General features: G+C 35.7%; 1 protein-coding gene across 2 annotated transcripts in view; it reads left to right on the top strand.

Annotated features, from left to right (window-relative positions):
- hmcn1 (hemicentin 1) overlaps positions 1–23108 on the top strand; it is a 280760-nt gene that overhangs the window by 208928 nt on the left and 48724 nt on the right. For both annotated transcript variants that reach the window (XM_039735773.1, XM_039735774.1), the window contains exons 52-72: positions 201–340; positions 3309–3459; positions 3867–4061; positions 4153–4266; positions 6816–7003; positions 7169–7265; positions 7405–7566; positions 8159–8272; positions 8749–8951; positions 9042–9123; positions 12243–12374; positions 13012–13161; positions 15446–15605; positions 15850–15974; positions 17684–17867; positions 18285–18382; positions 18480–18758; positions 19439–19635; positions 20903–20984; positions 21108–21244; positions 22329–22470. In XM_039735773.1, the coding sequence (XP_039591707.1) occupies positions 201–340; positions 3309–3459; positions 3867–4061; positions 4153–4266; positions 6816–7003; positions 7169–7265; positions 7405–7566; positions 8159–8272; positions 8749–8951; positions 9042–9123; positions 12243–12374; positions 13012–13161; positions 15446–15605; positions 15850–15974; positions 17684–17867; positions 18285–18382; positions 18480–18758; positions 19439–19635; positions 20903–20984; positions 21108–21244; positions 22329–22470 (3132 nt within the window). The remainder of the gene's footprint in view (positions 1–200; positions 341–3308; positions 3460–3866; positions 4062–4152; positions 4267–6815; positions 7004–7168; positions 7266–7404; positions 7567–8158; positions 8273–8748; positions 8952–9041; positions 9124–12242; positions 12375–13011; positions 13162–15445; positions 15606–15849; positions 15975–17683; positions 17868–18284; positions 18383–18479; positions 18759–19438; positions 19636–20902; positions 20985–21107; positions 21245–22328; positions 22471–23108) is intronic.

Here is a 23108-nt window from a genome sequence, read left to right as displayed (position 1 = left end):
ATATTTTGTAAGTTTTAGCATAAAGTGTACTAGTTTATAATTTATTAAAATCTGTTCCTTTATAGAGCAGAATCACATTTGTAACTTTTCCCTTCTAAGTAATATCAAGAAAGGTTTTGCTGTCTTTCAGTTCCTTTAGCAAATTAGCTGCAGGTTGCTTTACATTACTTATAAAATGTTTCATTTGTTTGTTTTACAAGTCCCTCCTATTATAAGCAAGGAAGACCTACATGATTTCTCTCCTAAAGAAATAAAAATCAAAGTGAATAACAGCCTTACTCTGGAATGTGAAGCCCAGGCCTTTCCCACTGCTACTCTGCGTTGGTTCAAGGATGGGCAGGTAAATGAACTTGACAGTCTGTTAATTATCATTTTAGTGTTCAAAATTTAATTCATATTGTGCAAAATACTTTGTTATATAGTAGGTAATCATTTGCTTTTTTCCTATCAGAGGCAATATTCATTGCCCTTTTCATATTTTAGGAATCCAAGCATTGTACATATGGTGGTGGAGTAAATGTTTGATCCCAGCCTGGTCAGTGTCAGTGTGGAGTTTGCCTGCTCTACCTGAGTGTGTGGGGGGTCTTTGGTTACTGTAATTTTCTTACGCATCTCATAAAAAGGGTGTGTGTTAATTATTGATTCTAAAGTAACCCCAGGATTATTGCCTGTAGGCAATAGATACAGGATGTTATTGCTCAAAAGCATTTTTCGTGTTATTATACAGGGTGGTCCAGATCTAATTATGCACATCTAGATCGTCTGGATGACTTTGATTTAAGCGGGGACGATTCCAGTTCAGCGCTAAGACGATTCTTCATGACGTCAGTTTGCACACTTTTTGATGGTCCAGGATTTTTCTGATGATTTTCTGTGTAATAAACTTAATAAGTTATAGCGTAAAGAAAATTGCATAATTAGATCTGGACCACCCTATACATATTTTTGTGTATTTTTAGTGTTTTGTTTTTTGCCTTTTATAGTCAAAAGTACTGGCCTGTCCTAGCAGCATTATTTTCTTGTTTAAATTTAAAATACCTTTGCCTCTGTCAGATCATAATAAAGACATGAGCCATGTTTTATTAAATTGATAAAGTAAAATAATTCACAATTTTAAAACCAAAGAAATGAATTAGAAGTGTCAGTTGACCTATGTTAATCTAAAATATCTATCTATCTATCTATCTATCTATCTATCTATCTATCTATCTATCTATCTATCTATCTATCGATTGATCGATCGATCGATAGATAGATACTTTATTAATCCCAAGGGGAAATTCACATACTTCAGCAGCAGCAGCATACTGATAAAACAACAATATTATATTAAGGAGTGATAAAAATGCAGGTAAAACAGACAATAACTTTGTATAATGTTAACGTTTACCCCCGGGTGGAATTGAAGAGTCGCATAGTGTGGGGGAGGAACGATCTCCTCAGTCTGTCAATGGAGCAGGACAGTGACAGCAGTCTGTCGCTGAAGCTGCTCCTCTGCCTGGAGATGATACTGTTCAGTGGATGCAGTGGATTCTCCATGATTGACAGGAGCCTGCTCAGCGCCCGTCGCTCTGCCACAGATGTCAAACTGTCCAGCTCCATGCCTACAATGGAGCCTGCCTTCCTCACCAGTTTGTACAGGCATGAGGTGTCCCTCTTCTTTATGCTGCCTCCCCAGCACACCACCGCATAGAAGAGGGCACTCGCCACAACTGTCTGATAGAACATCTGCAGCATCTTATTGCAGATGTTGAAGGACGCCAGCCTTCTAAGGAAGTATAGTCCGCTCTGTCCTCTCTTGCACAGAGCATCAGTATTGGCAGTCCAGTCCAATTTATCATCCAGCTGCACTCCCAGGTATTTATAGGTCTCCACCCTGTACACACAGTCGCCTCTGATAATCACGGGGTCCAGGAGGGGCCTGGGTTTCCTAAAATCCACCACCAGCTTCTTGGTTTTGGTGCTGTTCAGGTGTAAGTGGTTTGAGTCGCACCATTTAACAAAGTCCTCGATTAGGTTCCTATACTCCTCCTCCTGCCCACTCCTGATGCAGGCCACGATAGCAGTGTCATCAGCGAACTTTTGCATATGGCAGGACTCCGAGTTGTATTGGAAGTCCGATGTATATAGGCTGAACAGGATCGGAGAAAGTACAGTCCCCTGCGGTGCTCCTGTGTTGCTGACCACAATGTCAGACCTGCAGTTCTCGAGACACACATACTGATGTCTGTCTGTAAGATAGTCCACGATCCATGCCACCAGGTATGAATCTACTCCAATCTCTATCAGCTTGTCCCTAAGGAGCAGAGGTTGGATGGTGTTGAAGGCGCTAGAGAAGTCCAGAGACATAATTCTTACAACACGACTGTCTCTGTCCAAGTGGGAGAGGGATCGGTGTAGCATATAGATGATGGCATCCTCCACTCCCACCTTCTCCTAGTATGCAAACTGCAGAGGTTCAAGGGCGTGGCGGACCTGTGGCCTCAGGTAGTGAAGCAGTAGCCGCTCCATGGTCTTCATCGCATGTGATGTCAGGGTGACAGGCCGGAAGTCATTCAGCTCATCAGGATGTAATACCTTTGGGACTGGGGTGATGCCAGATGTTTTCCAAAGCCTCAGGACTCTCCCCTGTTCCAGGCACAGGTTGAAGACCCGTCATCTAATATGTACTTGTGGTATTTCTTCATATTTGTTTAGGAAAAAATCGATATAACCTTTCCATGTAACTAAGTACTAATGTCAATTTACTATTGTTGCTAATTTACTTACTGTTTTATTTCCACCTGCCCCTTTTTGTGAAGTTTTTTACATGGAAGTTTTCCATGTATTTACAATTTTTGTTGTATAGTCTATAAGTAGCAATCATCTCTTAAAATGATCTATTTTTCTTTTTTTTCAGCTAAAACAATATTTGAATCAATCTTTCATGCACATCACAAGATAACTGGAGTCTTGTCATTATAGCATTAAATATTTTTTTCCAAGCATACTTAAAGTAATAATTTCAATAATTAATTTTTATTTTTGATCAAAGCATATTTCATTTTTATGAAATAAGTCCTAACATTATGTATTTTTTATATGTAACTCATACTGATTATGTGACACTAACTAATCCCTACTGTAGTATTTATAGTGGAATCAATATTGCTCAGCATTACAATATGTTTTCAATTTTAATATCTCAGCTATAATAGCTTAGAGTTAAATGTATATGTTTATTTAAGACCTAAAAGATACTTTTTGTCTCAAAACATTTTATTCTTTATGACTGCCTTCATGCACCAATCAAATGCTTATCTTTACAGGCCTTAAATGCTAATCACCATGTTAGTATAACTGCAAATGGCCGCATCCTTCAGCTGAGGAGAGCTCAGATATCAGATACTGGTCGTTATACATGTGTTGCATCCAATCTTGTGGGAGAAGATGAAAAAGATTTTGATGTAAATATACTAGGTAAATAATATTTGAATAATTAAGTATACAAGTATACTTGTAAGCAAAATGTTTTGAGCTTTCAATGATTATGTATTTCAGCAGTAAACTGATGACAACATCTTCAGGAAAATTTCAGTTAGATTATTAAGGATGAATTATAGAGAAATCTACAGTACTGTATACTGACAAAAACCAATTTGAGCTGCTAGCATAATATATATGATATATATATGAAAAAAATATTGTTCAAAATGAATATCAACTTCTGTAATTATGTTTATTTTAGAAGAATAAAACATAATGCAATTAATAAGTTTCAGTGATATAATTTACCATGTATAAGTGCTATATTTAGGAAAATTCATATGAGAATGACGTGACAACAGTTACAATACAATGTATAATCCAAGGTTGCTTTTTTGTAGTTCCTCCAAGTTTCACCAAACAAGTAAAAGAGAAGAGCAATATGGAAGACAACAGTGGCACAGATATCAAAGATGTAGTTGTTAATAATCCAATTTCTCTCTACTGTGAAACCAATGCAGTACCTCCTCCCACTTTAAGGTGGTATAAGGATGGCCAGCTTTTAGCTTCAAGTGACAAGGTTTTAATCTTGCCAGGTAAACACTGTTAAAATTATTAAGACTATTGGGAAATGCTTATCATGTTTCCAGGTTTATTGATTTGTAACTTTGTATTGTATTCTCTTAGGTGGGCGCATATTGCAGATTCCTAGAGCCCTACCTGAGGATGCTGGAAAATACACATGTGTTGCCATAAATGAGGCTGGGGAAGACTCAATTCACTATGAAGTCAGAGTGCTGTGTGAGTGGAAATGAACTTGATTTTTTCACATTTCATTAATTTACTATGTAATAAAGAACTGTTTTATACTGAAAAGCAGCTCCATATGTGGTATCACAGTTCCTGGAGATTCTTTTTTTAAAAGTAATACTCCTGAAAAGCTGGGATGATGACAAAGTATTTAGTGCTGTTTTTGCTAAACCTGGGTTTCATTCTCTGACTGGTTGATTCCATTAAATTCAATTCAGTTTATTGTCATTAAACCTTATAGTTAAATGCAGTGTACCTAATCTAACAGTTGTTGCCTAGTACACAAATATTTCCTATATAATATAAATACAGTACACAATACAGGTTCACAGTGCGGTACATATGGATATCTAACATTTAAATGGTACTAAACAACAATATTAAATATCAATAAACATAAAAGAGTGTCAAGATAAAAATACAGAGGTCAGGTACAAAAATATTTTACATATGGAGCAAATGACTAATACACAAAACAAGTGATAAAATGTCAAGCATCATGGATTCTGCATTACTGGTCAGGTCGAGTAGATGCCTGTATGTGAGCATGACATTTCCGAATGGCCATGAATTAAAAACTGTTTTCCTGTCTAGTGGTAACAAATTAAATAAACAGAACAGTAACTCCTGCTAGAAGGCAGGGAGACAGTTTGCTGCTTAGGTGTATGGAGTTTGAGATGGTTTTCTCTGATTTTTCCAATTTGTTTCTTATTTCACAAAGGCATATATGTTAAGACAGTTTACCTTATGGATGAGTTTGAGAGTGTGTATGAGTGTAATTTGATGAAATGTTATACAATTGTGCTTTTGTATCTCTCTTGTACTTTTTATTGATAGGATAACCTCCAGTTCATTTATAATGGGAAAAAAAGGTTCAGAAAGTTGATATACAGTTTTATACTGTATACCTTCTTTGTGCATATTTGATGCTAATAATTCTTAGATACATGAAATAAATAATATCATAAATATATAGACGCTAGCCTAATAGTTGATGTAGATGAATCTAACTGAATAATGGACTGTCGACTAGCAGACCACAGTTTGTATGGCTATATGGCTGTGTGTCAGACATCGCCATATACAGTACACATATGACTGCCCTGCCCTGTGCATCAGAACAATAGGCAGGAGTGGTCTATCACCACTGAAGTTTGGTTTAAGAAGTGTTAAAGGCACTGTTATTTTTTGAGGTCGAGGCTTTGTGGAATATCGGTAACAGGCATCTATTACAGATATTTTATAAATCTGTTGTAACAGTAGAAATATATTATGCAGCAATCTGCTTGGGCAGCTACATTAGTGCAGGTGATACCAGCAAAAGCCAAAAACTGAAAAAGAATTCTAGATATGTGTTATAAGTAGTGTGAGACTCTCTGGAAGTAGTGGTTCAGAGAAGTACACTTAATAAAATGTTGGCCATCATGGACTATGCCACTTACTCTTTCAGTTCCATTCTGAATTAACAGAGAGGCACTGTCAACAACAGAAAGATCAAAGTGTGAGCACTAAGTGAGGTTATTTCTGCCACCATTGAGTGAGGTTATTTATGCCACTTTCTAATGTCTGTTTGGCTTTGATCTTTTAGCCTCTGAAGGGTATTAACTTGTCCCCAAACTAAAGTGCACTTTTTTGTTGCTGTATTCTGTTTTGTTGAATTTCTGCTGCAAGATCTTTTTACTATATGATTAACTAAGAATTCTATCTATCTATCTATCTATCTATCTATCTATCTATCTATCTATCTATCTATCTATCTATCTATCTATCTATCTGTCTGTCTGTCTGTCTGTCTGTCTGTCTGTCTGTCTGGAAATGAAAACATACTGTATTTATCAGCAAGGTAATAAAGTAAGAAACTTTCAAAGATCATCTCTGTGACTGTTACTTGCTCCATTTATTTCTTTATAATGCAATACTGTATCTACATACATGATCTCATTGGTCGATTTTGTGTTCAAATGCTACATTAGCCTACAACTAAGCAATTAGATTCAATTAAGATACATTTTATTCACACCACTGATGTATGCTTTAACCTACATATAGTTATATGAATACAGTAGTCAGTGATACTGATAGAGGATGCAAGAAAAGGTTTCCATTTTAAAAAGTTATGCATGCATGAATTTTGTGGAACCAAAACATAAAGAAAAGACATAGAGGTTAATAAATAACCCGCCTTGCCAAACAGACCCAGAATTCACCCTCAGTTAGCCAAACAAATGTTTCTTTTTGCTGCTCCTTTTCACACTGCTCAGCTCAGAAAATCATTTGCATAATGGAAACCCTATTGTTGCATTTATTTTAAGGCAATCACTATTATAACCATACCAAGGGAAAAGTAAGTATAAGCCACCCAATATAAAGTGTTTTTGATTTGTGCAATGAACTGTTTTGCAAAGCCAAAATATTATGGGAATATAGTCATCATATTATCCAGTAACACCATGTAAAACCACTGTGTTGGGGGAATAGTGGGCTTACCCAACATTCAGGATGCAATTAATACACTAAAGTTTTTTTGTTATTTTCTGTAGTGCCACCCATAATAAAGGGAGCAGACGAAGACGTTCCAAAAGAGATGATTACTTTGGTAAACAAAACAGCCATCATGGAATGTCTGGTCAGTGGCAGCCCCGCTCCCAAAATTTCTTGGTTGAAAGATGGCAGGCCGGTGACAGAAGGAAAGTCACTAAAAATTCTTTTCAATGGTAAAACCCTGCAGGTACAGTACAAATAATAGTTTCTATTTTGCCTCAAAATATGTAAAGCAAATCTACCAAGTATACCTCTAAAAATGGCTTTTTGGCTAAGTGAAAATTTCAATGAATTTTACACAAAAGAATATATATATGCAGTATTTTTATGAGAATTTTTTTTTTTTGATTAGGTCACACGTAGCCAGATAACAGACACAGGAAGATATGTATGTGTGGCAGAAAATGCAGCAGGAAGTGCAGAGAAGTATTTCAATCTCAATGTACATGGTAAGTGGTGTAATGTCATTTTGCAAGAGTTAATTAAGTTAATTTAAGTTACGGACTCAGAATTAAAAATAAAGTGATCTTCTTAAAACCTGATGTTGTTTTATGTAAGAGATAACTAACATTTGTTTCTTTTTGCAAGTTCCACCTATTATTATGGGAATGAATCCTGAGAATGTGACAGTGGTGCTGAACAACTTTATTTCCTTGACGTGTGAGGCTACAGGTTTTCCTCCTCCTGCTTTAACTTGGCTAAAAGATGGAAAACCTGTACAGCACAACTCAAATATGCTGATTATGCCTGGTGAGTTGTAATCTCAGCGGACAAGTGGAACGTTTAGTTTGTGAGTACAATAGCTGTAGATAGTACGTATAAAAATATTTAAAAAATGTTTTACTCATACATCATTTATTAACAGTTTCACTATGGTATTAGTTATAGCCATTGTACTGCCCCAGGTATTCCACATTGTTCTGGTGAAGTATGAGTGCACTGCTAAATAGAGCTTGCAGTATTTTATACTGAACTAAAACATACAAAGAGTACTCTTACAATTTTTCTGTTCCATAGAAATAATTATAGCTTTATTTGATGAGAGACTAAAGTGTTTCTTTACATATTCTTATAACAAAACTAAAATCAATCACCCATATTGTAATTTTGGTATTTGTTCAAAGTAAATTTAACTGAGGTTTTTTACTTTATTTCTTCCAAATACTGTTTATTATATTGAAATTATAATCGCTATGTTTTGGACCAAACATATGAAAGAAGGATGATAAATACTAAGCATCATTGTTTAATACATCATCAAACACCATCTGCACTCTGCACACTGGCTGTATTGACTTTAAAGTTTGGAGTATTTGACTGAAATATGTTGTTTTTGTATTAGGAGGGCGTACACTGCAAATCTTGCGTGCAAAACTTTCAGATGGAGGAAAATACAGCTGTGTAGCAGTAAATCAGGCTGGAGAGAAGGAAAAAATAATATTTCTCACTGTCTTTGGTAAGTGTGCATTACCTTTCCATTTGTTTTCTCCTCAGTATATTAAAATATAAGTTTGTAAACAGAGTCTAGGACCGTAGTGGCTGTGTTTTTTTAGCAAGTAGACATCAGTATAAACTATAAAGCATTGATTGATACTTCTCACAAAGTTTTTCTTTCATCACTAGTGCTGGTCTTTTTAAATGTAGAGTTCCTAGTGTGGCAAAACAAAAACCTAAGAGAGTTTCAAAGTTATGTGAATTGCTTTTGCTGTAATCCCATCTTCTCAGGGGTGTTTGATTACTGGTGTGAGACTGTACCCCTTTCTGTGTACCTTTGAAAGCATTCCATTGTAGATGAGACGTTTTGGCATTAATAACTACACAAACACACAGTTTTAAATTTATTCACTAAGAAATAGGTAAAAACAATCTTGTAAAAGTGAAAGTGTAGTTTCTGAATGTCATGTTAATGGTATTTATTACATGTATTCTTAGTTCCCCCAAGCATAAAGGACCACTCTGGAGATTCCCCAACTGCTATGAGTGTACGGGTTGGAAATTCAGTTACTCTGGAATGTGAATCAAATGCTATTCCTCCGCCTATGATTACCTGGTACAAAAATGGGCGAATGATTGCAGATTCTGCCAACATCAAAATTTTGGCTGAAGGACAGATACTAGAGATTACAAAAGCAGAGGTAAATCACATTTTAAAAGTCATTAGTGTTTTAGTTTATGATTATGAATTCCACAGCTAGAATGATCACGTGTACACCACTGTGTTTCAGGTATCAGATACAGGCCAGTATGTATGCAAGGCAACAAACATTGCAGGACAAGTTGACAAAAACTTCCATCTCAATGTTTATAGTAAGTCGAAAGTTTCTAAAAATATGAAATAATTGTTTGGCAAATGACTATGCTGTAGTGTGAGCCTTTTAAGCTTTTTTTGTTACTAATTACGTACACATTTTTCACTGTCTCTACTGTTCTTAGTAAAGCAGAGAAAAACATTTAAAATACAGTGTAATAAACCAACTACAAAAGCAGTTGTATGATTTTGGTCTGCCGAATATCAGTTGTTTTATGTTTGGTGCCCTGTGGTGAACGAGAACACATTACTCCCTGTTAATGCTAATGTGAAATCAGGGAGAAAAACATTTATGATGAACTTACAGCTTTTATTGTGAGATACCTTTCAAGTTTTTACTTTTTAATGTGGTGAAGCATTACAGAAAAAATTATAACCCTAACCCTAACCTTAAAGATAAAAGGGAAAAACATAAGGTGCACTCAAAAATTATTCAGACCCCTTCACTTTTTTCACATTGTGCTAAGTTGCAGCCTTATGCTAAAAATCATTTAAATATTTTTTTAATACTCAAGCAACACTTAATACCGTGGAATGACAAAGCAAAAATGGGATTTCATAATTTTTTCCAGATTTATTAGTAACAAAAAATTGACATATCACATTTACTCAAGCATTCAGACCCTTTGGAGCAGGTGCATCCCATTCTATTGATCATTGCTGAGATGTTTCTACACCTTGTTTGGAGTCCACCTGTGGTCAATTCAAATTAGTAGCCTATATAAGGTCACTGAGTTGGCATTATGTATCAGAGCAAAAACCAAGCCATGAGCTCAAAGGAATTGCCTGCAGAGCTTAGACACAGGAGCACAGATGTGGGGAAGGCTACAAAAAATTCTGCAGGATAAAGAGTTCCAAAGAGCGCAGTGTCTTTCATAATCCTTAAATGGAAGAAGTCTAGAACAGCTACAACTTTTTCTAGAGCTGGCCACATGTCCAAACTGAGCAATCTTGGGAGAAGTACCTTGGTAAGAGAAGAGACAAAGAACCTGTTGGTCACTCTGACTGAGCTTCAGAGACCATTTGTGGAGATGGTAGAAACCCCCAGGAGTACAATAATCACTACAACACTTCACCGATCTGGGCTTCTTGGCATAGTGGCTGGATGAAAACCTCTGCTCTGGAAAAGACACATGAAAACCAGCATGGTGTTTGTGGAAAGGCACCTAAAGGACTTTCAGATATGAGAAACAAAATTCGCTGGTCTGGTGAAACCAGGATTGAACTGTTTGGCCTCATGTCTGGAAGAAGCCAGGCACCACTCATTACCTGCGCAGTACTATTTCAGCATGGTAGAAGCATGATGGTGGTAGCATCTTGCTGTGGAGTTCGGGACTGGGAGACTAGTCAGAATCGAAGGATAACTGAGCGGGGCAAAGTACAAAGATACCTTTAACGAAACCTGCTGTAGAGAGAACCTCAGAATGGGCCACAGGAAAATGGTTGTCATTTTTAAATGACTCATAAGATATTTTTGGTAAATCCCTTAAAATAAAGCTGAATATGTACACTTCAATCACATCATAAAGATTGCTTTATTTCAAATCTGTTGTGGTGGTGTACTGAGCCAAAATTATGAAAATGGTGCTACTTTCCAAATATTTATGGACCTAACTATAAATCAGATTAATTGCATGGGATGTTTCCTTTTTTTACTTGCTTTGGCAGTTGTCCCAAACAGCAGGCAATGGGTTACTTGGGTTTTCAATAAAAGGATATTCATAGAATTTAAGATTTTTAGAGGAACATACTTTTTAACATTGGTTTCTGTGAAGATACAATATTCTTTACCAACATCATATCACAAGCTTCTTTTGAGTAAGTCTGGTATTAGGAACATAAAAAAATTTAAATTTATTGAACATATTAATATATAGTGCCTATTCTAAATTTCTGGGCCCATATCAAGCTTATATGTTATTATTGCATCTTATTTTTGCAGCCAAGGCTGCAACAACTAATCAGTAATCATCAACAATAAAAGTAGTTGAAAAAACATTTTGTTATCAATTAGTTAATTTCGTTTCAAGAGTAACATTAATCCTATTTTGAGATAGACAGTGACAGGGGATACAAATAGGATAAATAATCGGAGACCAAAGAAGAAAAGTGTGAAGTTATTTCACCTTCATATATGCTAAGATAATCATCTTTTTCAATATCTGTAAAAATGAGCTCATTAAGGTATGGAACCACCACAATGAGCACCTGAAAAGAAAACACATCAGAGTAATGGTGATTCATCTCCCATTTATCCAGAAGCACACTCAATGTTACTTTCTACTGGATCTTATTAGTAGTTCAAAATCACTATCTGATAGTAATTTTCTTAGCGGATGATTTTTTTTGATGATATCAAAGGAGACTGAGTTCATCTTGTGGTCTTTATCTAGCAGATAAAATCAAATAATAGGCCCTAGGCAACTTCAGCCAAAAGAGTGTATCTGCAGCCCGCATTACCAATGACATCCACATGTAACATGCACAGAATTACATAATGCCCATTGCATGTCCAGTTACTCTATGGTTACGATTAGGGTTGTGGGTTATCTAACTCAACTACTGACAGCTATCGAGTAAACCAATTATCATAAATGTGCAATCCAATTGGCTGTTCAGGTCTGCAGTTAGATTCTTGTCATCGGAGAGCATTTTGTGACTGACATTGTTCTGTGATCTTCTGAGAATTACGTGACTGATGTTATAGGTATTGTAGGCTGCATTTAGACCCATTCCACTTCAGTTGATGCTTAACAGTGGTTTTAGCCTTCTGGCCCTTGATGTCGACTAAAACCGTTAAAGTGTTATGCTTGACTGACTTGTTACTGTGCAGTTATTTGGGAAATTTTAAAGTGTAGATGTATTGTTATGAAGGAAAGAGCTTTGTACAGGGAATACAACTTTTCAGTTTTGAATATGATGCTTGAACCTTTGTTCTAGCCTTGAATTTCTTAAAACCCATATTAACTGTTTGATCAAAATAATAACTGGCCAACTAATTGATTATTAATTGAGTATTTGTTTGCTGCAGCCCTATTTTAAACTATAATATATATAATACTGTATATTTTTCTATAGAATTTGCAGGCTTTTTTTTAATCTTTTTTTCTTCATATAGTGCCTCCCAGCATTGATGGCCCAAAAGAACAGAGACTGTTAGAGACAATTAGCAATCCTGTCACTTTTGCTTGTGATGCAACTGGCATCCCACCTCCTACTTTGACCTGGCTAAAAAATGGTAGACCAGTTGGTAAGTGATAAATAAAGTAACTAAAATAGTTTCAAATATTGACCCATTTATTTTCATACAGTAAAACTGAGGTTACCATGTCAGTGTAAAATGAACTGGTGGAGAGAACAAAGATTTAAAGTCCAGCAGGGGAAATTCCCATTTGATGAGGTGATGAGCAGTCTGTAATGAAAGAGTTCAGGCCAACATAGCGCAACTAACTTACTACAGGCTGAGGGGGTCCTTGAGTGTTTTAATGCTTCAATGGTCCATAGATGCAGGTTGACGAGCAGAGTTTAATTGGGGTCAAGGATTCCCTTCTGGGTCGGTTACTTCCTAAATGTAGAAAAGAAAAAAGATTTGATTTCTGGTGCCACTTTAAACTCATCCACTGTGCCCTAATTTAAGTGGCTCACATAAACCCCAGTGAATAATTAAATGTTGGACATTAGATTGTAAATATCAAGTTAATTTATTTATTCTTGTAAGCTATCAAACTTTTAATTTAAACTTCTAAAGCATTCAATGTATACTGTATGTCCTGCTTTGCAGCCGATGCTGGCAGAATAGCTCTGGCTTCTCAAGGAAAAACTTTGCCCATGAAGGGCTGAATGGAAGAGTAAATATTTTTAAATAAGAAAATTTATTTATGTTCCAGAAAATACAGAGTCCCTAGAGATGCATATTTTATCTGGAGGCAGTAAACTGCAGATTGCACGTTCACAGCTCTCAGATTCTGGCACCTACATCTGTGTGGCATCAAATATAGAAGGCAAGGCACAAAAAATATATCACCTGGATGTACAAGGTACGTTAAAGTAAATTATTTGTAAACATTTTACAAACCACAGCATATATATCAGAGGTGACTGCTCTAAGACTACAAGGGAAGCTCTGCCAATTCTAAAATGTCATGAAGACAAATTTCTTAAATATGTACTGTTGAATTTACATTGCTGTTCAACTCAATGGCCAGTTCATTCAGAATCTGCAATAATTTGTTGCAGGTCACCTAATGTGATTTTTTTTCTCAGACATTCTTGTGACTGCACAATCCATTAAAACTCATTGAAGTTGTACAGCCACAACATAATGGACCAAAACCGTTTAAGCAACCTTGCTCTGCTGGCCTTTAAGAAGAAACTGGTCAAGCCTCTGTAAAAGACTCCCATTTGGTATGACAGGTTCACAGACCATTTTGTACAAAAAGAAAGGAGTGCAGAATTTACATATAAATAACATGATGTAATAATTGACTAATTTTATGATGTAGCACTAAAATGTGTTTCCTCTGTGTGGTAAGCAGCCTGGACACAGACAGGCGGACGTCGTTGTTACACCCAACACACGTTTATTAACAATCCTATTATTTACAATTGTGCACACACAACCCCCAAAGTCCCCAAAAGTCCAGGCCTCACAACTCAATGCCTGTTTCTCTTCAGGCCGCCTCCTTTCCTCTCCAAGACCTTGTCTTTCTCCTCACCCGACTCCAGCCATCAAATGGAGGGAGGCGGCCCCTTTTATACACACCCGTATGTGCTCCAGGTGCCTCCTGGCAATCTTCCACTGGCACTCCCCAGCCAGTGTGGCGGAAGTACTGGCTTTGCATCCGGAAGCACTCCGGGTGTTCCTGATCCTCTTCCCCCCCAGCACTTCCAGGTATGGCAGAAGTGGTGAGGTCCAGGGCTCTGTAGGCATCTTGGTGCCCCCTGGCAGTGACCACGGGCCCCTACAGGGTTGAGCTTCAAAGCTCTGTACCCGTGGTCCCCAAAGCCACCAGGGCAGTCACCCCCTCATGGTGTGGAGGAGGCACAAGCCCTCTTCCGGTCCTCCTGGGCATCACAGCTGGGTACCACCCCCATTTGCGTGCCACAGTATGTATATATATATTTATGCATTATAAAAGAAAAAGATTTGGGGGCAGCCACCCGTATACTTTTAATTGGGTGTCAAAAGTGAGGAGCTGATTTTTGCAAGTCTTTACAGACAACAGTCCAAGACAGAACTGGTAGGCAGACAAAACCATGGCAGTTTTAAAGTCAGGTAGAAGAAATGATGTCATCCAGGCCAGAAGCAGAAGTGATATCATCAGGGCTACAACCGCAAGTGATGTCATCCGGGCAAGAACCAGAAGTGATGTTACTGAGCCAGGTATCAGAAGTGATGTCATCAAGCCTAGGTGGAATTTCCATTGTTCAGTCAAGGAAGGAGTAAGAGAAAGATTAATGCACTCTGCCATCCCCTGGTTCGGCGTGGAATTATCCTTTTTTTGAACCCTTTAGCTGCCTCCCATGTGCATGTGTGTGACAGTATAGATAAAAATATATAACATACATATATACACATATATATATAGTGTGGTGGACAGAAGGACCAAGAGAGGGACAATACCACCCCTGGACCACGAGAGGGCAGCTTCCCGGGTCTGCATCGGGGCAGAGGGATCAGAGCTTAGAAGAGTGTTTCCGGGTGCTCATGTGGCACCAGGAAGTGCCACCGGAAAACCATCACATTTTAGCTGAGCCGGAGTTGGGTGGAAGTGGACGGAGCTTGTGTGTGGATGAGTGAGAGTGGCAGAAAGAGAAGAAGAGAGAGAAAGGAAGATGGGACTGAGTATTTGGCTTATTGATACACTGTGTGGTGCTATAAAGTAAAGGAAGGATTAAACGTGTGTGTTTATGGACATAGGGTGTCATGTCTGTCTGTATATATACACACATGTACTGTATAAATAATAACTACTACTTTTGTGTAGAAAATAAATTAGCATGAATACAATATACTGTCAAAGGTATGAGATGATACTGTTTCATACTCCATTTGGGGAAACTAAATTGATAAATAAATTTGTATATTTATATTTTTAATTATTCACTGTGAATAACAGCAGCCTATCTGCATTTACATTCATTTGTTGGCATGCTGGAAATACCTGTTTGAATTTGCTAATCTGCCATGAAGCATTACTATTACTAGTCACATGTGATTTGAGAAGGAAGACTGATAAAAAAAAGTTGTTTTAAATGCTTTTTGGTGAATATGTTACATCCTTTTTGATTTATTTTATTTCACTTTTTCATCATTTCAAGTTCCTCCAAGTATTAAAGGTTCTGAAATGCCAAGTGACGTCAGTGTGATTGTCAATGAGAGTGTTCAACTGATTTGTAATGTAGAAGGCACTCCTAGGCCTACATTACAGTGGTTAAAGGATGGAAACACATTCACTATGACGATGGAAAATAATACCAGGTAAGCATAGAAATTCTGTTGTTCTTCATGGTTGATTTTCTCTGAAGTACTATACATTTTGGAATTAAGGCACTAAATAAAACATTTACTAATAAATCAGAATTTTCAATTATAAACTTATGTGGATAAAATCTTTAATTAAGATATCAGAATTTTAAATGTTTTTTGAAATGGGGACAAAATATAGGCACAAATGAATTCAAATGTTCCAGCCTGAAAATCTATACTATGTTTATACTTTCAGAATTTCACCAGATGGTAGTACACTCAGTATAACTGGTGCACAGCCTGCCAACAAAGGAAAATACACTTGTGTAGCTACAAATTCAGCAGGAGAAGAGGACAGAATATTCACCCTAAATGTGTATGGTGAGTAAATAAGTAATTTTATAAATCATGTAGAGCTGTTCATGTTCTAATGTTAAAAGATATAATGAAGCTGACTGCAGTTACATGTTAATAACATTAAAGACAATATATATCTAAATATGCATTATATAATGCAAAGTTGACTAATTGACTCACTAACTCATAAACAAGAATCCTATTTCACATTTAGCTAAAAAGCTAAAATGTGGCAGGAAGGTACAGTACATCTAGGGCAGTCCACTAAGAAAGGACAATTCAGTATTTCATTATGTAGGGGTAACTCCCCACAACAGAAAAAGAAATACCCAAAAATTTCAAAAAACACTTTGATTTGATTGAGATTTTGTGACATTTTTGAAAAAGAAAATTAACTGACTCTTTTTATCTGTCTATATATTGTCAGTAATAATCTTGGTGACCAAGTCCCTTTTATGCTGTGTGCGGCAAAGGGCAAAGGAAGGGAAGTAATTATAAAGAGAAGTGGGGCTGCCACTTTATACAAATGAAGGCTGTGGCCAGCAGTGAAGGGGAAGGATGAAAGTTCTACGAAGGTCAAAGAAGACACAATTAGCAAGTTGCCTACTTGGGTACACGCACTGCTCCTTAAGCTGCTTCTTAATCTACGTGGTGCACGATAAAATATATACAAATTTGAAGGGGGTTGTGCCCCATAGATATATTTATCAAACTCACTTTATCTAAGTTATGGATGCTGGGGAGCCAGAGCCTATCCTGTCATCATTGGGAACTAATCCTGTTTCTTGTTCCAGTGTCATACAGAACACATTCTCACTCTTATCCACATAGGTACCATATAGATTACTCAATAAACCTTAAATGTTCATCTTTGAGACAAGAGAGGAAAACTGGAGTACCCAGAGGGAAACCCATTAACATGGACAAAGTGGAACATGGAAACTTCACATGGGCAGTAACTGAACGAGGATTCGCACCCAGTATTTGTGATCCACCAGTGCAGACACTGTAATCCCCTTACCATTAAGCATTATCTATATTATCATACAGCCCCATTCACAAGCACTTATAATGAGAACTGCAATTGTGATGTTCATCAGAACTATGAAGCTAATCAAAGAATTTTGCAATCTCTGTTCATAACAAATTTGCAATGCTGTCTCATGATATCCAGGAAATTAGTATTTAAAAGCATTGTGTTTCTTTTTTATACCAAGAGCCAATCATCTCTCTTCAATATTTAACATCCACTACTGGTCATTAAAACTTTTTTATTATACAGACTCATTTTATCTATCTCATACTAACTAGTATTCCTTTTTCAGTACTAGAAGTTTTGAGATTATTTTCTATCCTTTTCCCCTTCATATTTTCTCACTTCTATGTTTTAAGATTATTTCTCTGTACATTTAAATTTTCCTTAAAAGCCAAATCAAATTATCACCGTTCTTTTATTTGAGCCTCTTATTCCTTTCATATTCCTGTTAATGAAAATTTGAGAATTTTTAATAATTTTAGTTTTTGTAACCATAATAAATCCATCTGAAAACATTCATTTAAATCTGTTGGACTTTATCCTAACAAACATACCAAATGCATTAACAAGGTAATGTTACTTGGACCTTATGTGCTGAAAGAAAATCAAAATTGTTCTCCATTTGTTATAACCCTGTCATTTGACAGGCTATAAATTAGTGTAAAAAACAGTTGTTCGTATCTATTATTCTCTGCAGTCCCTCCATCAATCATGGATAATGGAAGGAATTCTGATGAGTTAACTGTAATATTGGACAGTTCTATCAACATAGAATGTGTTGCAAATGGATTTCCAGCTCCTCAACTTAATTGGCTAAAGAATGGCCTTCCTCTCCCAATCTCTTCCCATATCCGTTTGCTCTCTGCTGGACAGGTCCTCAGGTACATCTTTTTTTTTTTTTTGATTGTTAATGTGATTTTTCTGAAACGTTATGTATTTTAAGTATTTGATGACTCACACCTTATTCTCCAAACTTCTTCTTCCAATGCCATAACATATTTTTTAAATAATTAATATTAAAAATTGGATATATGTCAGAAGGAACCATTTCTTAGTCTAGCATATCCGTGTAGCATGTGTCAATTGATGTCACTGTTCTTATGTGGCTAGTTGATTAGATAGATAGATAGATAGATAGATAGATAGATAGATAGATAGATAGATAGATAGATACTTTATTAATCCCAAGGAATTAATAAATGATTATTAATGGATGATTATAAATAAGTTTTAAACTTATAAGATGAGGCATGTTGCCTGATTAAGTATATATTATGAACTTTATTTCGTGCCTGAAGAGTGGTGAGAGCACAGACATCAGATGCTGGCATCTACACCTGTGTGGCTTCAAATCGAGCTGGAGTGGAGAATAAACATTTCAATGTGCAAGTTTATGGTGAGAGCAATTGTTTTATTTTTATTAAGAATGACAAAGAATGAAAGGACAACTGAATGTATAATTTTCAAACTAACTGACAATCATGTCATCCTAGTTCCACCCAGACTTGTCACTTCTGCAGAAACGGAGACAGTTGTAGTGGTGAAGGGTGAACCAATAGCTTTGCTCTGTATTAGTGATGGTACTCCAGCCCCTTCTTTATCATGGATGAAGAATGGCCAGCCACTTTCTGCAGATGGTCACATTAGTATCCTAAATCAAGGCACAGCAGTACAGATGACCCGAGCAGAGTTGGAGGATGCAGGCATGTACACCTGTGTAGCCACCAATGAAGCAGGAGAAGCCAGCAAACATTTTGACCTCATGGTTCTGGGTAAGAGATGCAGAAAGATGTTCAATCACAAAATCACATAAAATATCTCACAAGAGAAGATATTATTTTAACTGCAGATTTTATTGATAGTTACATAAAATGTTTTTTATTTTCCATAGATATAACATTGTTTAAAATGTCAGACATACAAATTTGCTTTTTAGAAGTTATTTTTTGTTCATTATTAGGTTTTTGCCTTCAGATCACAAACATTACTTCATCCCATCAACTGTAGAGCATTTATCACTTTAACCTTGCACATGGTGTTGAACCAGTGTAAACAAAAAAAGGCCTACTATGATTTTACATAAATGTGCAAACTCCCCCAAGACTGTAAGTGAGCTGGGATTTGATCCAAGGAATCCTAACCATCATATAATTAAGATGTCCTTTTTGAATGCAAGTTCTTAAAAAGGTCTCTACAAAAACATTCAAGTACTTAAATAAATCAAATGAACATCATACTTTAATACACTAAACCATTTTTGTTTAATCGCATATTATTTTGCTTTGCATGTTGTGTTTTTATTTTACTTTATGTGCCATGCTTTAGTTTACTGAACTAGTAATTATACTGTATAGGTTACTTCCAACTGAGGAAAATCCGTATCTTGCCCATGATGAACAATCTATGTAAATGTCATAAAAATGAATTATTGTAATCTGTGCTTATTCTCCAGACCCACCTCGTATAAATGGATCTGACATACCGGAGGAAGTGTCTGTAATTGAGAACCATGCTTTAGAACTGCATTGCATCTCTACTGGTGTACCAATACCTGAACTTACTTGGATGAAAGATGGCCGTCCCATGCCAGCAGCTGATGGTATTTTTGTGTTACGTGGAGGAAATGTTCTATACATAACCAGTATTCAGGTAGAAATCATTGTTTTCACTTTCTTTACCTCTTAATGACCAAATGTCATTGTAAATCTACACTCCTGTATTTAATATAATGTAACAAAACACAAAATAGAAGGTACAAAAGACTTAGAACTTTTAGGTTAGATGTTGATTGGCTGAACATCAGTGTCTGCTGTTCATACTAGTCTTGAATGAAGCCATTTTGTTTGTCTGACTGATTTATTTATCCTGTGGACCATAAAGAGCAGTGACTTTGACAGGTCAAGAACAAACAGGTTCACAATTGTATAACTTTATAATCCGTTCCAGCTGGAACAAAATCCATCACAATGGAACTCCACAATATGAATCTGACACCCCTGTTAAGAGGCTTCAAAGTCAGATGACTATCCTGTGAATTCTGTAGTAATTAAATGTGATAAATGTATTCACTATGTTATTTATGAATTCCTGCAAGACATCATGCTGCAGATGTCACCACAGGAAAATATTTTGTATCCTTTCCAGCAACAATGTAGCTATAGAGGACTTTGGCAAGGTAATAAATATAAATATCTTAAATGTTGGTTTTAATACCTTATTCTGCCAGATGCATCATGGTTAATGAAATAAGAGTGATAATAATATCAAATTCTCTACTCACCATTGTTGACTATTATCACCTCAAAATTAGCATTTACTAGTTCAAAATGCTTTTAAATGTTGATTTCAACAATTTGAATTTAAATATTTAAATGCCATTGATGTTTAAATCGTAGTTTCTAAACTATTTTCATTTATGTTGTAACTGTTGACTGTGTTTTGTTGGTGGAATTAAAAATGTAAAATATGAAGCTGAAAGTAAAATAGTCTGATTATGAAACTGATTGGGTTAAACATAAAGTAATATAACCCTCCAGGACTGAGATTGATGCACCCTATATTCTTTAATCTTCATGATCCATGGTACTTTATCACAGATTAAGTGTGGTTATCAATAAGATTTATATTGGTATGAGGTAAATGTATGTAACAATGAATATAAAATTGGTAAAAATAAACACAAGTATAAAAACAGTTTCTGAACAATGAAGTGGCTTCCCATTTTCCATACATCAAGATTTTTTTTCTGTTTAACCCTAGTCCTAACCCTGAACCCATCTCTCTCACTCTATTAAACTTTTAGAGTTGAAAGCATATTCTGTTTTTTTCATTCAAGTTTAAAAAGAAATCCAGTTTCCTCATTCATTGTTTTAAATATTTAATTCAAACAAACCCTAATTACATCATTTGCTTGCAGGTTGAAGATGCGGGTAGATACACATGCCTGGCATCCAGTCCAGCTGGTGATGATGAAAAAGAGTATCTAGTGCGAGTGCATGGCAAGTTTTCCTTTATTTTTCTTTTTTATTTCCTTTGTAACTCATTATGTATTTCATTACTACATTCAATACTAGTGGCATGCATTTTTAAGGAAAATTACATTTAAATGTCTTACTTTTCAGTTCCTCCAAACATAGCTGGTACAAGTGACCCACAAGATGTTTCAGTGCTCGAAAATATGCAGGCAATGCTAGAATGTAAATCAGATGCTATTCCACCTCCGACTCTGACATGGCTCAGAAATGGAAAACCACTTCAGGTAATATAGCAATTGAGTTTATTTTTATACAACAAACTTTACCTTTAAACATGCTTGGAGCATTGACATCTTTACAAACACAGTTAAAGTTAAAAATAAAATATTAATGAATAGAAAGCATAAAACATTCAGACAATATCAGTGTATATTTTGTAGTATAAATATTTTTAAATGTTCAATAGGTAAGGGTGGCAAAGTGGTTTGTAACTTTAGGTTTGAAAAAGTGTTAAGAATTACACAGTCATGCTGCAATCTCTTTACAATTCTTGATGAAGTATTTGTAAATTCGCTTCAGAGAATTTAATTATTTGAACAGCTTAAGAGCATATAATTAAAACAGTTTCTGCTTGATATGAATAATTTAGCTTTCCATTTAGGCATTGTTTTTCCAAAATCATACCCGGTAGCATCAGGTGAAAATCAGGCAGCAAACTTGGATGTCACACCAGTCCGTTACAGGGACCACTCAAACATCCACCTAGAGCCATTCAGACAGGACCTGGACTGATTTTATCTTGCTTGTGATACTAACAAGGATACTTCTGGAAAATGGGAGGAAATAAGAGTACATGGAGAATAGTGCCTTGACCACATCTCTTTAGTTCTCAATATTTTTTGCCTATTTTCAGAATTTCCACCTACTAAAAACTTGTTCAGGATTTTAACACTCAATCAAAATTTATTAAATAAACTTTTCATTTTCAAAATCTACTATTTTTTTAGTATCACAATTCTAATATGTTTTTATTTTTAAAATGTAATTCTGTTACAGATAAAAAAAATTCTTATTATGTCCTATTTAATTGTGTATTGTGCCCTTTCCCTAGTCTTTTTTACCAAACTAATTTGACAACTGTGTTTCTTTACGTTAATTGAGCTTTTAAGATACATTTGCAAGAGAAGACTCAATATTTCTTGTAAGCCATCCAATGACAGAAACATTAAAATTACATTTTTTATAATTGGTAAGTTTTCAGTTTCATGTCCCTTGCATACTCAGAACTAAGTTAACATTTGGCCTTTTGACACCAATGTAAAGAACAAGTTTATTTTTTATATTAATATATGTTTTTTCTTTTTTTAGTCTTCACCTCGTATTCGAATTTTGTCTAATGGAAGATATCTTCAGATAAATAATGCTGAACTTGGAGACAGAGCAAACTATACTTGTGTTGCTAGTAATATTGCTGGAAATACTACCAGGGAGTTCATTTTTAATGTGCAAGGTAAGAGTACTTCACTAAATTCAATTATATAAGCATAAACTTTCTTTTAAAAACCTCAGTCATTAGTTTATTATTCCTTTCATCGTGAACACCGTCCTTAAACAAAACACAATGTATAAAAATATGGTAAAAGAATAGCAAAGGCAGATGCTTCTCTGTATCTTGTTTGCTGAATCAGGACTAAAATAAAATAAAGACTTAACAAGTATTCAAAATGCTACAGTGTTTTACTTTATTTTTTAATTGTAGGGTAAAGTATACATTATTCTTAGAGTATTTCAGTACCAAAATCCTTTACCCAAAGAGTAAAATTCTGTACATAGCCTTTATGACTTCTGGATGTTTTAACTAGCACAATGTGACATCCATCTTTTTTATATTTTTATCCATTTAATAGTGCCAGAAATCCAGAGACATCTAGACAGAGTCATTCACAAGGCAAGAATTAAGTCCAAACGGGAGCAGCAGTCCGTCTTATGAAACAATCAGGCATACATGCTCTCTTACTCGCGCTGGGCAAACTTAGTAATGCCGGCTTTCTTGATGTTCATATTTTTGGCATGTGAAAGTATAATGGAGTAAACGGAAAAAACTCTGTCAGACATAGAGGAAATTTCCATTTGAGAGAATCATAAATT

This window comes from Polypterus senegalus, chromosome 14 (genome assembly GCF_016835505.1).
Source record: "Polypterus senegalus isolate Bchr_013 chromosome 14, ASM1683550v1, whole genome shotgun sequence".
Lineage (NCBI taxonomy): Eukaryota > Metazoa > Chordata > Cladistia > Polypteriformes > Polypteridae > Polypterus > Polypterus senegalus.
This window is presented reverse-complemented; position numbering and strand designations above follow the sequence as displayed.